This window comes from Crinia signifera, chromosome 11 (genome assembly GCF_055691185.1).
Source record: "Crinia signifera chromosome 11, ASM5569118v1, whole genome shotgun sequence".
NCBI lineage: Eukaryota > Metazoa > Chordata > Amphibia > Anura > Myobatrachidae > Crinia > Crinia signifera.
The window spans coordinates 100773497-100792492 of record NC_139227.1 but is presented as its reverse complement, the minus strand read 5'-3'; the positions used below and the strand labels follow the sequence as shown (position 1 = coordinate 100792492).

The following is an 18996-nucleotide window of genomic DNA, read 5'->3' as shown; positions in this document are numbered from 1 at the left end:
TGCGTAGCCGTAGATTCTACCTGTATCTGGGGGGCACTGCCTAGATTCTACCTGTATCTGGGGGGCACTGCGTAGCCGTAGATTCTACCTGTATCTGGGGGGCACTGCGTAGCCGTAGATTCTACCTGTATCTGGGGGGCACTGCGTAGATTTTACCTGTATCTGGGGGGCACTGCGTAGGTTATACCTGTATCTGGGGCGTACTGCATAGCCATAGGTTATACCTGTATCTGGGGGGCACTGCCTAGATTCTACCTGTATCTGGGGGGCACTGCCTAGATTCTACCTGTATCTGGGGGGCACTGCGTAGCCGTAGATTCTACCTGTATCTGGGGGGCACTGCGTAGGTTATACCTGTATCTGGGGCGTACTGCATAGCCATAGGTTATACCTGTATCTGGGGTGCTCTGCATAGATTATAACTGTATCATGTCAGTCACTCTGCATATCCATCCACACACACTCTATCCATCTATCCAAATGAATAAAGGGCACTCAGGGACTCCAGTCAGCGGTGAAAACAAGACCAATTTATTCCATTAGTGGTCCCTAATAGTCATCAACGTTTCGGGGGCCGGACCACCGTCAGGACAAATAGTAGACAATGTGTAGCGCTACACATTGTCTACTATTTGTCCTGACGACGGGGGTCTGGCCCCCGAAACGTTGCCGACTATTAGGGACCACTAATGGAATAAATTGGTCTTGTTTTCACCTGCTGATCTAAGTCCCTGAGTGCCCTTTCTTCATTTGGATATATGTTGTGGGTGGCACACTGTTGCCTCTGCGCTAACCATGGTCAGGGTACAGGTGTAGTGATCTCTGTACGACCAGCTGCCGAGTTTAGTACCTTAGAACACAAGCAGACGTTGTCAGATCCTTCTCTGTTGTGTAACCTTCGCTTTGTTCTTGCTTAGACCATTACAGAGAAAGAGAAGTCGGAGGCAGATAAAGAGACCTGGGATGATCTGGATGAGGACATGGAAAATAACATATGTAAAGTGTGGGACATGTCTATGAACGAGGTAACGTGGCACTGGTCAATTGGCCAATCTATACATTGTGGCTAACAACATACCTCCCGAGCCCCAACTGTCCCACCCATGGGTTGGTGCAGCCGGTGCGGGGGCTGGCCGGTTGCTCGGGGAGCGCTGTCCACGCCCCCAAAATGACTATATGGTGTGCCGCGATGCTGGGCCAAGGTGTCACCCACTTCTGTGGCTCTGCCCCCTATTTTGGAATGGCCCTCAGTACTAGAGAATCAGAAACCTCAGTCAGCATGTAACAAGCGTATACACCCTATGTAACAAGCATGGCCGTGCGTCATCCACCCCTTTCCTTCTCAATCAATTAAAAAAAAAGATTTTTATAAATTAAAGCTTCTTAAATTTCTTATGATACATTGCTCAGTAGGGGTTCGGAAATCCCCATTTTTTTGGGAAGCTGCAACCCACACTGATTTGCATGAGGACCAGTCTTACCATAATGTAAACGTATGCGCATCCTATATTTACCCTGTTTGGGGCAAATCCCTATCACTGGCAGGTATAAAGGTGCCCACACACTAGAAAGATCTGCAATCATAAGATGTGCGCATAAATTAGCCTTCAAATCTTTTGTCCTATGGATCTTTTGTTAAATCTTCTGATCTTTTGTGCAGCACGTAAGATCAGAAGATTTAGCAAAAGATCCACGGAGCGAGCATCGGCCGATTTCGGTAAATATCGGCCGATATATCGAAAATCGGCCAATCGACCCAAAAATCGTTCTAGTGTGTGGGCACCTTAATAGCGCTCTCCTGTTTTTTTAGAACCAGCTTTATTTGTCAGCAGATCCCCGGCACCGCCTGGATATGTGTCCATATCTCCTCATTCAGTAACAATGCCAGGCTTATACCTTTGTGTATCATAAAGGTCATGTAGTGTTGCGCTGTGCTTGCCTGGGAGGCTCACAATTGGACTTGATGATAAATACATACTCACAAATGTCACGTTGGGATTAACCTTCTAGATATGCTGATTGGTTGTGTTATCTTTGCAATAAGAGGAAACACATACAAAGGTAATTAGGTTTCTTATACACTCGCCAAGTGTATGTTTCTGAGTGCAGTATTTGCACAGAGCTTGCAGCGCTACCTAGTTGGACTGTATATATCTGGGCCTACAGTGCTGTCAATAGATATTTTCTGCGTAGAGTTGGGTCTGCACTGGATTGTGTATTCAGTGTTAATAGAATATGAGTCACTGAATATATAACCAATCATTTTAGGGACACCTCACGGTGTGAATAAATAACAGTATTGGTGGTGCACCCAGAGTCCGTGATTAATAGAACATTAAAAACAAAAGAAAAGATAGACTCTGTTGGGGCACACTTGTAAGAGGAAACCGGTATTAAAAGTTCACTTTTATTACATTTTTTTTTTAATTGAGTAATTTTTATTATTTTTTCCACAAAGCGAACATAACTACAACTTAAAATGGAAAAAGAGTAGTGTGTGTGCGTGGTGCGCAACCAATCAGCAGCTGACACGGGGTTGTCAGACCCCAAGGGGTAAAAGGATAAAAAAGCAAGAAGTGTCAGCGCTGGCTATACCAATGACTGGATCAGACGGTTCTCAAAAGTATAACAAATTTAATAATGCAGTATAATATACAATGATAAATATAACATAAAAAATAAGATTAAAAAGGTGTGAATCAAATAGACTGAATGTCCAATATTTTCTTTAAAAAGAATATCACCGGGATATTTGGATATATAGGCACTTATTGACTGACATATATGTTACCATCCTGGGTGGTCTGGTTGGTAGATGAATCCAGACTGGTGATCGATTGTGTCCTTAGGTGTCCTATAATTTCAAGGACTCACAGTTCCCATTTGTACTGATTGCCTCTTGTTTTGCTGGAAAAATTAGGGATCGTGCTGTTATCCCAATAAGACAGGTCCAGTATTGATTGAGGAGAATCTGTGGGTGGATCGGACAGGTCACCAAATGGTCAGAGATGGAGTCAGTCGGCCAGGTATTGTGCAGCTCAACGCGTTTCCCCGGAAGGTTTGTGCTCCTGAAGAAGCCGGATGCACAAACCTTCCGGGGAAACGCGTTGAGCTGCACAATACCTGGCCGACTGACTCCATCTCTGACCATTTGGTGACCTGTCCGATCCACCCACAGATTCTCCTCAATCAATACTGGACCTGTCTTATTGGGATAACAGCACGATCCCTAATTTTTCCAGCAAAACAAGAGGCAATCAGTACAAGTGGGAACTGTGAGTCCTTGAAATTATAGGACACCTAAGGACACAATCGATCACCAGTCTGGATTCATCTATCAACCAGACCACCCAGGATGGTAACATATATGTCAGTCAATAAGTGCCTATATATCCAAATATCCCGGTGATATTCTTTTTAAAGAAAATATTGGACATTCAGTCTATTTGATTCACACCTTTTTAATCTTATTTATTTATGTTATATTTATCATTGTATATTATACTGCATTATTAAATTTGTTATACTTTTGAGAACCGTCTGATCCAGTCATTGGTATAGCCAGCGCTGACACTTCTTGCTTTTTTATAACTACAACTTAAACTAGAGAAAAATAAAAAAAATAGAAATTAATTATAAAATAAAAAATAAAAATTACAAACATTTGTATGACTATCACAAGATAATCAATTATATCTTACATTAACAATATCTTATTTATGGGAATAATATACATTTTCTCTTGTAATTACTTTAAGCTAAAAGAATCATATTCATAAATTAACTTTTAGAACCCCGCAAACATCAATTAACCTGAGAAACCATAAAAGGCCACAGTTAGCTATATTGAATATATAGATATAAAGAATGATCTGTATAACCCCAAAAAAAATTATTGAAAGAAAAAATAAATAAAAAACAATAATAAAAAAAAAACACAATCAAAAACACAGCCTTAATTAATTAATGGATTGTTGTGGGGATGCATATTTTGAAGAAAGCCATCGACACAAAATACGATTAAATTTAGATTCAGTCTTATGAGTTATATATAAATATCTCTCATGCTGCACTGTAGCATTAACTAAGGAAGTCCAGGCCTTAAAGTCAGGTCCCGAGGGAGCCATCCAGTGTCTGGCTAAGCAGACTATAGCCAACGTACATAGATTAATTGCATACTGCCTAGTATGTTTATCCAGGACATCATCTCCAGACACCCCAAGGCAACAAAACTTAGGTGTTAAGGCCCCCATACACTATGCGATTTTGGGACGATTTCATCCGATTTCGGCACTTTGTGCCGATAATCGGATGAAATCGGCCCAAAATCGTAGGTATGTGACATTTGATCCGATCCGATGCGCGGTCCCGTGCGCATCGGACCGGATCAGGGAGGTCGGACGGTCTGTACATACGATCACGTCCGACCTCCCTGTATGCATATGCCTGCCACCTGAAAGGCATATGCATACAGACACCGGGGGAGTAGTGGGGGCGGCCAGCGGCAGCGGTGGTGGGGGCGGCCAGCGGCGGTAGTGGGGGCGGGCAGCGGCGGCGGGCGGCGTTTGCGGTGAGCGCAGTGTACTTACACATAGCAGCAGCGGCGGGGACGGGACGCGCAGTGGCGGCTATTATATTTTTAAAATACTTGTCAAATGACCGGCCGCTCTCTGATTGGCTGAGAGCTCTCCGGCCAATCAGAGAGCGGCCGGTCATTTGACAAGTATTTTAAAAATATAATAGCCGCCACTACGCGTCCCGTCCCCTCCGCTGCTGCTATGTGTAAGTACACTGCGCTCACCGCAAACGCCGCCCGTCGCCGCTGCCCGCCCCCACTACCGCCGCTGGCCGCCCCCACCACCGCTGCCCGCCCCCACTACTGCTCACCGCCCTGCAGCTCCCCGGGGTTTTTTTTACATGGGATAAATCGCATGCGATTTATCCCATGTAAAAATGGCACATCAAGTGCCAAATTGTATGTGAGCCTCCCGGGGAGCTGCCGGGCGGCTCGCAGGTAAATTGGGTCCGACTTGTCCCTAGGACAAGTCGGCCTAATGTATGGGGGCCTTTAGACTACTCTGGGGAATTCCTGTAACAGTCATAGCTTGTGTCACCTGATCCCAGAATAGTTTCACCATCGGGCAGTCCCACAATAAATGCCAAAAGGTTCCTGAGCTACCCTGACATTTAGGGCATACATCTGAAGTCCTCCCACCAAATTTTACCATTCTAGATGGAGTCAGATAAGTTCTATGTAAAATGAACAATTTTCATTACATTTTTAAATAAAATTTACCACATGAAAGCAGTATATGTGATCAATAAGGGGTTAATTAAGTTTTAAAAGTAATTCCGTTCTGATTGGTCGGTGTCAGTAATACATTTACATTACCTATATGGAGTTCAAGTAGCTCCCAAATCAAGAGGAATTCAAGAAAGAATTCAGACTGAATGGCTGGTGAAGATATAAGTATTGATGTTAAATAGGGAATTCACCCTACAGAAGTACATGTTCACACAGGACATAGGAAATAGTGGTAAAGCTTATTGTGTAAATACTAAATAAGAAGGCTTTATGTATAGATGCAGAGTTCCAATTGAATGATCTGGAGGACCAAGGTAACATGGAAATAAAAAACCAGTAATCGTTCTGACATCTGCTTCCCCAGTGTTTTCCCATTGACATTGAACACTGTGGGTGAGAGTGTCTGATTGGTACCCTAGGAAGAAAAGACTGCTTGGATCTTGCTTTGGTATGTCTCTAGTTTTCCTTGATGAGCTAGTCAGCGCAGGGAAAGGATCTACCGAGAATCCAATGAGAGTCCAGGCATGAATATCTAAGAGCACAGAGGATTAATCTAGGTCTGGGGTAGATGGTCCGTTTCAACATCTGCTGCCCCTGTGTGCACCAATTGGCAGTGAACACAGGGGTGAAAGTGTATAATTTGTGTTATCCTAGCCCAGACAGTAGATAGTTTCAGGAACAGGATCTGCTGTTTGTGTTAACAGGAAACAGTGCCCCCTGATGGAAGATTTTTCCAGCGCAGGGGGAGACTGATCTTGGCACCAATGAGAGTCCTGATAAAGAGGATTTGGATAGTAGAGAAATGCACATTTTTTGGCACAGGTAGTTAATTACTTCTACTTAAATAGGGTGTATAATAATGTAAGACCTAATGTAAATATTTTTTGCTCAGACCAATGTTTTGTTGTGTTCCAGGAGGTGGCGCTATTCCTGACAGAGTTCAATGCTCCTGAAATACTGTTAGGAGCCATCACAAGATCAAAGTGCAGCCGCCTGACAGTGAGTAATGACGCCACCGGTATAGCTGTTTGTTACTTACTATGCATTTTCTGTGCAGTGTAAATGCATACCCATCAGCATCATTGCATGCACATAGTACTCATGACAATGCAGCTTACATCATCAGGAACAAGTGATGTCAGCAAAACATAAGAGTGATGTCACTGGTTCCTTGTGTGCTGCCTGCACTGTGTATGGGTGAATGGCACCCTCTAATTTCTAATGGAATAATATTATTTATGTTGGAATGTCATTTGAAAAGCCGATTATATTGGAGTTGCATATCCCCTTTTCCCTGATTTCATCTTCTCCTCTCTGAAGGAAATCTGCATCGGGATTCTGGGTAACATGGCCTGCTTCCAGGAGACGTGCCAGGTGATCAGCAGCAATGAGGCATTGGGGTAGGTCCCTCTCATTAACTCCACTGAGCTGCCCCCTGGTGGCGGGTGTCTCATTGTGCAGGATTCTCAGATGTGAGGGACATCTCGCAATTGTATTCCAACCATTAGCTATATGGAGGTATAATTGTAGATTTTATGTAATGGTTTGTTTATTTAATTTACCACTACAGTTTGTATCCTCCACCTCCTTACTGTATGTACAATATCGGTCTCCGCTTTGAGTGATTTATTTCTGGTGGTAATGGAGCTAGGAGATGGTGGTTGAACTAAGAGATGGTAATGAAAGGTGGCGCGGTGATGGGAGATGGTCGATGGTGATGGGAGATGGATGGTGGGAATAGGAGATGGTGGGGGTGGGAGAAAGAGGTAATGGTTAGTGGGGATGGAAGATGGAGGTGATGGATGGGAGATGGTGGGGGTGGGATATGGAGATGGATGGTGGGAATGGGAGATGGTGGGGGTGAGAGTGGGAGGAGGAGGTGATGGTAAGTGGGGGTGGGATATGGTGATGGGAGATGCTAGTAACTCTTTATACCCACGTCTAATGTGCAGTTTGTGATGTTCTGCTGACCCTATACTTCCCCAGGCTGTAGCTTCCGGTTGGAGACTAAATTTCTCTATCCTGGTTATATTGTAGGGATGTCCTCCTGCTATTACTGTGCGACACAGACCCTCCGACTCTGCTGGAGACCACCAGGTACTGTAGTTGGTTAGGAAGAAGTGATAATGTATTGAAGAGGCACTTACAACGAATAGGGATTGAGGGAGAAGTACATTCCTAACAATGCCTTGCTGGCCTATAGATTTTGCAGAAGGAGACAGCCTGCTTTCCACGCTAGAGTTCAGTCTTTGCCCGTGCTGCACCCCTTCATTGGATCGCACTCTCTCCCTCTATTAGACTCTCCCCCCCTCTATTAGACTCTCCCCGACCTTGTACAGCTTCAAACGGGCACTGAAAACTCACCTATTCATCAAAGCGTACCCTTCCACTGCATAAACTAATACTGAGGCTGGTTCTCCAACCCCTGCCTCATGCCTTGACCATCTCTGCCTGCTTACATACTGCTCTTAGGCCACCTCCCACCGGCTTGCACCTCATATAATCTGTCTGTCTCCCCTTCCTACTAGATTGTAAGCTCCTCAGCGCAGGGCCATCTTCCCTCCTGTTGTCAAAGCCCTCTTCTCTTCACAGCTCTCCCAAACTTACACAATCAGAGACCATCTTCGTTCACATACTCATCTCCATCTTTGCCATCTAGTAGTACTCTGATCAAGTCCTCACTACTGTGGTGCTCTATTTACCTGTACTATATTTTTTTAATTTATTTATAGTAATGCTAAGTTTTGTACTGTTCCTTTGTACGGCGCTGCAAAACAATTGTGGCGCCTTATAAATAAATAAAATTATAATAACCTAAAGAGAATTGTAGTAAGAGAGAGAGAATATTTCTGTCAACAGGAGGATGTTCCTGATAATAAATACATTTTATATTGTGGGTATAAGAATAACGGGCATGCTATTAAGGAAAAGCAGTAAGAAACATCAGTCACAAATGGCGGCCATGCTATTAGCCGCAGACAACGCTTCTGCTGTTCTGTAGCCGCATCCACTTTACCCACGCACAGCAACAAATTTTATTCATCGCACAGTCTCACAAAACGCGGTTATGATCTGTTCCGTTCTCTGTTTTCAGGTTGCTCCTAACGTGCGTATTCCAGGTAGAAGTGACAAACAAATGGCTAGAACGGATCAGGAAGCGGCCCACTGTCCGGGATAACTTCTGTTTTATCATGAGCAGCTCCACTAATGGTAACTTGCCATTTCTGTCACATCCTGTATTCCTGATCAGTCAGTCGGACCAGATGCTTAATCTTATCAAGGATTACAGAAAGTGTACCAGCTCTGTCTTTAGTCTAACTGGTAATAAAGGAGAGAATAAGGTCTTTAAAGAGTATTGTATTAAATGCAGTAGCAGTGAATCAGGAGATGAATCTCCACACCGGGGTCAGTGAACTCCACACGTATTTTCTGGTGGAATTAGATGTAGCTTTTGTGAACCAGTTCCTGACAAAACACTTGTTGAGTCTCTAGGGTTCCCTCTTTACGCTGAAAAGATCCCTCCACACCCTGTATTGTGAGCACCACCGGCACATAGCAGAAGGTATTATCTTTAATGACCTTTATTATTTGCAGAACACTCATCTGGATCCGTGTACAGGGGCACCCTGCAGTGCTGTGCATCAGCTGTGTCTGCTGCTGCTATTGTACCCTGACAGCAGATGCCGCTCTTCTGTATCAGTCAATGAGTCCAGAGTGGAGACTCCTCTCCTCCTTCACTGCTCCTGCACGGCGGGAGAAAGCAGATCACACAAGTGCTCAGGTTCTGCCTATTCCTGCTATCATCCACATAAGTGGCCAATTTCAGCCTCCGTCCACTTATCATGTATCTCCTGTCTCGTTTGTGACTCACATTATTGTGATGCCAATGATAGAGAGATGTGGGGCATTCTAAATGCTATTCATTATTTTTTTATTTGGAATTTCTTACCTTTTATTTTTCTTAAACTTCTCCCTATGTAAGAGGAGGCTGGCGAAGCCCTATATAAACAGCAGGGACAGCGCTGTCCCTGCTGTTAGCTCGGGGCCGCGATGGGGATCTCGCATGAGCATGCGCCGCCAGGAGACAGCGAGGATGGGACATCGCCGGAGGGTGGAGTTACCGCTCCCCTGCTTCGGCAGACAATATGTTAATACATCTTGTCGGTGTCCCTTCCTGCTTCGCCTCACTAATGAGGTGAAGCAGGAAGTATTATAGCGGCGCGGTAAGCGCTGCTATAATACATCTGCCCTCATAATGAGTTACAGTTCACAGACAATACAAGTATATGGTGTAGAGACAAAGCTACATCAGGAAACAACCCTGTAATAGGTATCGGGGGCAGGAAACCGAGGGATTTGGGGACATTAAAGGGAGTACAGAGTACAAAGTAGTTTAAAGTAGAGTAGGAAAAGCACATGAGAGAAGAGGGCCCTTCTCCTGAGAGCTCACATTGTAAAGGGGAGGGGCAGACAGACCGGGCTGACCCAGATGGGGTAGACCGTAACTGTGGATTAGATTTAGAGTGCGCCCCTTTTTGTGGATCTTTTTATGTTTTTTTTTTCATTGGGGGGGGGGGTGACTTTTCTCAATCTATAAACTTAAGGTGCGTACACACTATACGGTATATTGCTAAGGCTATATTGTGCACATCATCTAGTGTGTACGCACTACATTGGGAACAATGAACATCTGAACACGCAGTCACATTTTCACTGTGTCATCAAAGACTGCACATTGTGCGCGGGGGCCAGCTGGCGTCTCTGAATGATATCGTTCTGTGTACACCGCTACCGCTCAGGGAGCATATCTTATCTTATAGTAGTGTATATACCCAGCTTGGGACAGGTTTTTTCTCCCGTTTCACTTTCCTACCTAATTACATCAAGCCTCCTGTCTATAAGCCTATTAAAGGACACTGCAGATGGCATTCCTGATCATAAAAGGGCTGATAACAGAGATTACTAGCTTGCATCAGCTAGTGTGATAATTCTACATACATGAATTAACCTAGATTGTGTGTGATTATCGGAGTAACTGTATATTTCTAACCAGATGAGTTTGTATACAGAGTATAACCCATAGTTTATCTTTAGTTCCGTGCTATTACGTGTACAGCACCTGCATCATGTCTCATCGTATGACCTCTCCTTGCAGGAGACCTGTTGGTTAAGGTCGGGGAGCTGGTGGACAAGCTGTTTGATGTGGACGAGGACCTGATGATTGATTGGATCAAGGCTGGCAGCCAACAGCCAGATACGCCTGGAAATGATACTGAGGAGGAAAAACCGTCTGCCCTAGGACTCGTCCCCTCATTGCTGGAGGCTGCCAAACAGCTCAGGTCAGTCTGTGTCCCTGTGCCTCTGCAGAGTAATGCGTAAGTCAGTGGTTCCCAACCTCGACCCTCCAGTGCCCCTAACCGTTCAGGCTATCCAAGTCACCCAGCCGATGCACTGCGTATCACCAACTGTCACATTTCAAAAATCCACAGGTGATCTGGAAAACATGAACTGTTGGGGGTACTTGAGGACTGGAGTTGGGGACCACTGGCGTAAGTGATCACTTCTTATCATGTGCAGGCATAGGCTCTTAACGGAGAACCCATAACTCCATCTTAATCTTAGTACATCGCCTTGAAAAGACGTTCCAGATCACTGCACTGTGCGGCTATGAGGAACGCCCATTACTGTGGTTTTATACTAGATACTGTACAGTGTGACCAGGTACCCATCTGTCCCATGACTCCTGTTATTGCAGGCATGATAGCCCGGAGGGCCTGGATGTCTATATGCACATACTACAGCTGGTGACGACCGTGGACGAGGGGATTCAGTCACTGGGTAAGTTACTGCACTATATTGTGCTGTGACATAGAATCATTGATATCATTGGCTGCTTAGTGCGGATGTAATCCGCTTCAGACAACGGAGACCGGTCAAGCAGCACCAATTGGTAGTCACTTTGTGCCTCATATCTCTCAGTCTGTGACTTTATCCCCCCCCCCCCCCCCCCCCCTCCCCGACAAGAATGAACTTGTAATTTTTTCTCTTAGTTCAGTCTCCAGAAGATGGGAAGCGGACGTGGGAATTCCTGTACGACCTGATGTGTCAGGACTTGTGCCAGCCGGCTGATCCCCCTCTGATCGTTCAAGAGCAGAAGTTCACCTTATCCTCCGTCCTGGCTGTTATGTCCGTCATGTTCTCCTCCCAGACAGAACAGGAGTACACTGAGATCCAGAACAGTAATTACCTCTTCCGTCACTTCTCTACACGGGCTTACCTGCGATCTGCTGCTTCTGTCATTCTCGCAATGTGATTTGTTCTTAGCGGAAGGGCTGAAAAGTTTAGCACGTAACTATTATTGAGCGCTAGGGGGCTCTCGCTTACAGCAGATTGATACACTGGCTTTGGGAACGCAGTTCTGCAAATAGCCACTAGAGTGCGCTCAGGATATTTTGTAGCTTATAATGCAGATTTCCATACATACAACTCGCGCGCACAAGCTGCGGTAGGAAATGCAGTCTTCTGTATGTCGGTACGGTGAGGATTGCACTTTCCACTAGAACAAGATGAGAACCACTAATTTAGCACTGTGTGCTGGAATTGGCATTTATAAAACCCTATCGGACTCCAGGCCAACCATCCTGCTACGTTACTGAGATCACACGCACAAGTCCTAGTGCTCATTTCTCACCGTGTGTCTTTTTCCAGACCTGTCATTGGTCGGCAGCTTGACCCGGGTCCTGGATAACTTGGAGACCTGTCAGACGAAGAGCAGCACTAAGCCCCAGGAACGGGGGGAGGAGGAGGAGGACAAAGGAACTGAGGAAGACTTCCACCTGAAGATCCTAAAGGACGTTTGCTGTGAATTTCTCGCCAACATCCTGACGCAGCTAACTAAGGTGAAACGCGCAGCGTCCGCTTACACACTGGCCTAGACCAATGATCATTGGATATACAGCAACTAGGTCTACAAGCATTAAGTCGGCATGACTGAAGGTCGACAATAGGGAAGGTCGACAGTCAAAAGGTCATCATGAGGTTTTTTAAAAAAAAATTGTCCCGAATGTCAACATGGACACTGAAACGTAGCACCATGTCCGCTGGCCATGCTTCGGGGTCGGTGCGTCACTACGCTCAGCACAGTTGTTTGGTCGACAAGAATTAGGTCGACATGGTTATTGGTCGACATGGCTTTAGGTTGACAGGTCATTAGGTCGACACAAGCATTAGGACCACATGGTCTAGGTCGACAGTCAAAAGGTCAACATGGGGTTTTTTGACTGTTTTTTGAGCCATGTGCCGACAGGCGGTATTTCATGCCCTTCCATCCACTAGAGCGTGGTGGGAGAATAAAACAGTGGTGTGCTTAGCGTAGTGAGGCACCGCGCCTGAACCATGGCAAGCGCAGCGGTGCACTTTAACCAGTGTCCATGTCGACTGTGTCGACATTCGGCTAAAAAAAACCCCACCAGTAAAAAACCCCATGTCGACCTATCACCATGTCGTAGACTAAATTATCCCATTCCCTAGTGGATGGTAGGGCATGAAATACTGCTTGTCGGCACATGTTGGTTCCCCCAAAAAGTAAATACCCCATGTCGACCTAATGCCTGTGTCAACCTAATGAGTCTGTTGACCTAACCCGTGTCGACCTTTAGTCATGTCGGCTTTCATGCATGTTGACCTAGTGGTGTCAACCTAATTCTTGTCAACCTAGTGACTGTATCGCCAATGCGCGTGGGCGTGCAGCCTGTCCGTCTGTGTCTCACTGGATTCCAGGCTGAGATGTCAGGAGTATTGGTAGAGCCGTATTGTTAGCAATAGCCGCCTGACCTCTTGTACCAGTCACCAGCTGAACGTGTTCCCGTCACTCTACGTTTGTGAATCCGGTCATAGCTCTGTTATCCAAGAAGTCTGGCGCACTGAGGTTTTCTGCCAGTATAAGTCAGTCAGTATAAGACGGCTTATAGGCCGCTGTCCGCCTGCGTTCTGCCGACTATTCTCACCATAGCTTCCGTTTATGGTCACAGATGGCCTGATGCGGAACATACACCTATTCATAGAGCGTGTTCCATGTATCTACTAACTGCACATGCTCGGAACTGAGCGCACATGAACACGGCAACATACTCCTGCACACGTACATACAATGCGCTGTATCCGGACAGAAGTGTACATATGCTGCTTTCCAGTCATATCCTTTGCATCTAGTGTAATCTGATCATGATTAGTTACTGATAGGGGGTGTCGGGGTATGGGTGACAGCCACAGACTGAGAGTTATATATTGGGAGGAGCAGGGTCCCCAGGAGCACAGAGTATATCAGGAGAGGAGTGATGTGTCAGTGAGGACAGGCCTGCATGTGACAGGGGCAGTAACATGATGTGAGGAGGGGAATGGAGGCAGTAGGAAGCCACAGACAGAGTTATATAGTGGGTGGAGCAGGGTCCCCAGCAGAACAGAGTATATCAGGAGATGAGTGATGTGTCAGTGCAGACAGGGCTGCATGTGACAGGGGCAGTGACATGAGGTGAGGAGGGAGCAGGAAGCCTCCAGGAAGGAGGGTTATATAGTGAAAAGAGCAGGGTCCCCAGCAGCACAGAATAGTGATGGGAGGTTCCTGATATAGGAATATTGTATATGAGACCAGAATAACACATACATGTCTCTCCAGGACAGTATACTAGAAGGACTGAAACAAGAGCAGATCTCTGAAGAGAAGTGTCTGAGTGCGATCCGGAACCTGCTCCCACTTTATGCTGCATCTGTGAGTATTATTAGCTGTACACTGCTATTTCCTGCTGATAGACCATGGCTGGTGAACTGTGCATTGTTCCCGGCTGTCAGGTGTCTGAGTCACTGCAGAAGTTGTGTCCATCTCGATGGTGAAAGTATTTAGCGATCAGAAATCCACGGAATAACCTGTTCCCACGCGCACATCAGATGTCAGAGAGAGCCGCATAATGATGGCTTAGGTCCGCCACAATGTATATCTGAGGGCACTACAAGCCATAACATCTATTTCGCATGTATATTCCATCTGGCGAGAGGCACCGATGATAGTCGCTCTGGGAGGAGAGTCATCCTGTATTTTGTTTTTCATTTTGCATCTTGGTCGCATCACAGCGAAACCCCCTCAATGTGCTGGAGGCAGGAACCACGCAGGAATTGGTCTTGTGCATGTACAGAGCCGCAGATGAAGCAGCGCTTAGTGTAGATGTACACTAGAAGAGTTCTGTAGCTCCTTTAACATATCACTTCTTTATTAAAGTATGAAATGCAGACACGAACATCCATGTGGGCAGCACGGATGGTGTAATGGTTAGCGTTACTGCCTCACAGCGCTGAGGTCATGAGTCCGATTCCCACCATGGCTGTAACTGTGGAGTTTGTATATTCTCCCCGCGCTTGCGTATGTTGCCCCCCTGGCACTCTGGTTTCTTTCCACAATCCAAACATATATAGGCAGGTTAATTGGCTCCCAACAAAATTATATATAAATAACTGGTAATAATAGTCTCTGTGCAGCGCTGCGGAATATGTGAGCGCTATATAAATAACTGGTAATAATATTCTCTGTACAGCGCTGAGGAATATGTGTGCACTGTATAAATAACTGGTAATAATATTCTCTGTACAGCGCTGTGGAATATGTGTGCGCTATATAAATAACTGGTAATAATATTCTCTGTACAGCGCTGCGGAATATGTGTGCGCTATATAAATAACTGGTAATAATATTCTCTGTACAGCGCTGCGGAATATGTGTGTGCTATATAATAACTGGTAATAGTAGTCTCTGTACAGTGCTGCATAATACGTGTGCACTATATAAATAACTGGTAATATAATCTCTGTACAGCGCTGCGGAATATGTGTGCGCTATATAAATAACTGGTAATAATATTCTCTGTACAGCGCCGCGGAATATGTGTGCGCTATATAATAACTGGTAATAGTAGTCTCTGTACAGTGCTGCATAATACGTGTGCACTATATAAATAACTGGTAATATAATCTCTGTACAGTGCTGCGGAATATGTGTGCGCTATATAAATAACTGGTAATAATATTCTCTGTACAGCGCCGCGGAATATGTGTGCGCTATATAATAACTGGTAATAATATTCTCTGTACAGCGCTGCGGAATATGTGTGCGCTATATAATAACTGGTAGTAATCTCTGTACATCTAAAACAGGCATGTCCAAACTATGGCCCTCCAGCTGTTGTTAAACTACAAGTCCCAGCATGCCTCGCCACCGTTTTGCTATTAGGGAATGCGAACTATGGCAAGGCATGCTGGGATGTGTAGATTTACCACAGCTGGAGGACCACGGTTTGGACATGCCTGATCTAAAATGTTCCAACCATTGGGTCAGATCAGAGGAATGTTCTACACAGGCTCTCAGGAATCTGTAGTATGAGGAAATAGCACCCCCTAGACAGAGGAGGTCTCGATGATGACTTGTACAGAGGATTGTCCCAGTCCTCATCCGAAAGATCTGGGATCAGGAAGCTGACGCTGGTTGTTTTAAACAAAGTTCTCTCTGTGACTACTGCCTGTATGCTCTATACTGTCCCTCTGCACATTGCTCTGCGCATACGTTGTCCCTCTGCACATTGCTCTGCGCATACGTTGTCCCTCTGCACATTGCTCTGCGCATACGTTGTCCCTCTGCACATTGCTCTGCGCATACGTTGTCCCTCTGCACATTGCTCTGCACTTATACTGTCCCTCTGCACATTGTTCTGCACTTATACTGTCCCTCTGCACATTGCTCTGCACTTAAACTGTCCCTCTGCACATTGCTCTGCACTTATACTGTCCCTCTGCACATTGTTCTGCACTTATACTGTCCCTCTGCACATTGTTCTGCACTTATACTGTCCCTCTGCACATTGTTCTGCACTTAAACTGTCCCTCTGCACATTGCTCTGCACTTGTACTGTCCCTCTGCACATTGCTCTGCACTTAAACTGTCCCTCTGCACATTGCTCTGCACTTATACTGTCCCTCTGCACATTGTTCTGCACTTATACTGTCCCTCTGCACATTTTTCTGCACTTATACTGTCCCTCTGCACACCTACATGGCTCTGAAATTATACTTTCGTCACACCTACATGGCTCTGCACTTATACTTCCCCTGCACACCTACATGGCTCTGCACTTATACTTCCCCTGCACACCTACATGGCTCTGCACTTATACTCTCACCTGTACACCTACATGGCTCTGCGCTTATACTTCCCCTGCACACCTATGTGGCTCTGTGCTTATACTCTCACCTGTACACCTACGTGGCTCTGCACTTATAATTTTGGGACTACAAGTACCAGCATGAAAATCTAAACAAGTTTTCTACCAAAACTAAAATTACATTTCTGCTTATAGGTGAACAGCTTCATCGTGGTTCTGGCAGAAGCCAACCAGGCATTGACAGAGACTCTGCAGAAAGAGATCTCCGAACTGATCGTGGAGTCATAAAAAGCGGCCTCCACCTTACAGGCCGAACACTGACAACCTTCCTGGGGATCGCGACTGCTCTGGTGCGAGACAAGTAACCATAAGCATCTGGCTCCTGTTAGTTTCCAATTCGAGTTCATAAAAGAAAACAGAAGAATTTGGCTGCAGTGCAATTTGTTGCAGTTCCGCTGGCAGCCTGCAGGTGGAGCTGTGCATTCTGCACACATACCTGTAATATTCTGGGATGTAGCAGGAACAGATGACCGCAGCAGAGTTACTATGTCACAAGCTGACGCACAATCACACTGGATGTTGGACTGGACACTATGTCGTCTTTTTTTGGGCCAGAATAGACAATTTTCTATGTTATTTTTTGCTTTTATAATAAAGTTCCCAGGTCATTTAATGGCTTTAAATAAATTATGTGCAATCAATTATTCTGATGTGTAAACACTGGTATAGGGTCCATAAGGAGGCATCAGTATTTCAGTTATTTGAAACGAGTGACCCTGCCCTGCATCGCACGGGTACATGGGAGAGCGCCACGGTTCTCCCCACTTTATATACTGTTGCGCATGTGTCAATCTTAAACTTGATTCACTAAAATCGTTACTGCTCGGCCCCCATACGGGATAGGCAAATGGTTAATATACCTAAACCCTCCTCCAGAACCGCACTACAAAATAGCAAAACTGTGCAAAAATTGGTCCTGTGGTTTTGGAGATTAGCGCGTTCAGTGTTGTGCGGCGTATTTAAAAATGCACTATATACAAAGCTGGAAAAAAGGGATTTTTGTAAGAACTTACCGTTCGAATCCCTTTCTCTGATATGGTCCTGGTGACACAGCTCAACACTGGGATGTAGGAGGGTCCGAAGGAGCCAGGCACCTATCCTAAAGTTTTAGAGGGTAGGCTCCTCCCCTACTGCATCCCTGGACTCTTCAGTTCATCTTTCAAAGCCACTGGAATACATTAACTCAGTACAAACGCCTGCACATATTATATGCACATTTTATAACAGAAAACTGTTAACTTTTAACCATTTTAACATGAACATCATGAAACTTCTGGCATACTTACTGAGCGTAAGGGAGGGATCGCTGTGTCACCAGGACCATATCAGAGAAAGGGATTCGAACGGTAAGTTCTTACAAAAATCCCTTTTTCTCTTTCAATGGTCCTGGTGACACAGCTCAACACTGGGACGTTCCAGAGCCGGTCCTTTGGGAGGGTACGCTCAGGTCTGCAGCTCTCAGCACTGCTCGCCCGAATGATGCGTCCTCCGACGCGAACTCATGGAATCTATAGAATTTGGCAAATGTGTGAACAGATGACCAAGTGGCAGCTCTGCAAACCTGCTCAGCTGTGGCCCCATGTCGAACCGCCCAAGAGGTGGCAACTGACCTGGTGGTATGCGCATTTATTTTGGCCGGTACTGGTCTACCCGCTTTGGTGTATGCAAAGGCTATCATAGACCGCAACCACCTAGCAATAGTCTGCTTAGATGCAGGCCAACCAATCTTGTGTACGTCATACAATACCAACAATGTGTCAGTCTTCCTGACACTCTTCACTCTGTCCACATATATGCGTAAGGCACGCACAACATCCAAAGTTCTCAACTTGTCCCTTTTCTTAGAACCCTCTGGGGGTTGAAACACAGGTAGAACTATCTCCTGATTTAAATGGAAGGTAGATACCACCTTCGGTAAAAACTGAGGCACTGTTCTTAAAACAGCCCTGTCATCATGAAAAATTAAGAAGGGAGATTTACATGACAAAGCTCCCAATTCTGAAACTCTTTTAGCAGATGCTACTGCTAACAAAAACACTAGCTTCCACGTGAGAAACTTAAAGTCAGCCGACCTTAAAGGTTCAAAAGGTGCCTTTTGAAGGCATTCCAAAACCAGTGATAGATCCCAAGGTGCTACTGGTTGCTTGTAAGGAGGTTTCAACCTGGATACTCCTTGTAAAAAGGTTTGAATTTCCGGCAAAATGGCTATCTTTTTCTGGAAATAGATGGACAAGGCCGAAATCTGCACCTTCAGTGACTGAAGGCTTAGGCCCGATGAAAAACCATCTTGTAAGAATTCCATCATTCTTGATAGCTTAAAATGAGATGTATGAGCCTTTCTTCTCTCACACCATCGAATGTAAGTCTTCCAGACTCTATAATAATTTGCCGAAGATACAGCTTTTCTGGCTTTTATCATAGTCTGTACTA

At 45.3% G+C, this 18996-nt stretch overlaps 1 protein-coding gene across 1 annotated transcript in view; it reads left to right on the top strand.

The window, feature by feature from the left end:
* SAAL1 (serum amyloid A like 1) overlaps nt 1-17193 on the top strand; it is a 31796-nt gene extending 14603 nt beyond the window's left edge. The window contains exons 3-13 of the mRNA XM_083163938.1: nt 918-1025; nt 6221-6304; nt 6626-6705; nt 7343-7402; nt 8400-8515; nt 10461-10644; nt 11061-11143; nt 11356-11544; nt 12014-12204; nt 13980-14072; nt 16702-17193. Of these exons, the coding sequence (XP_083020064.1) occupies nt 918-1025; nt 6221-6304; nt 6626-6705; nt 7343-7402; nt 8400-8515; nt 10461-10644; nt 11061-11143; nt 11356-11544; nt 12014-12204; nt 13980-14072; nt 16702-16794 (1281 nt within the window). The 3' untranslated portion in view covers nt 16795-17193. The remainder of the gene's footprint in view (nt 1-917; nt 1026-6220; nt 6305-6625; nt 6706-7342; nt 7403-8399; nt 8516-10460; nt 10645-11060; nt 11144-11355; nt 11545-12013; nt 12205-13979; nt 14073-16701) is intronic.
* The last annotated feature ends 1803 nt before the right edge of the window (nt 17194-18996 follow it).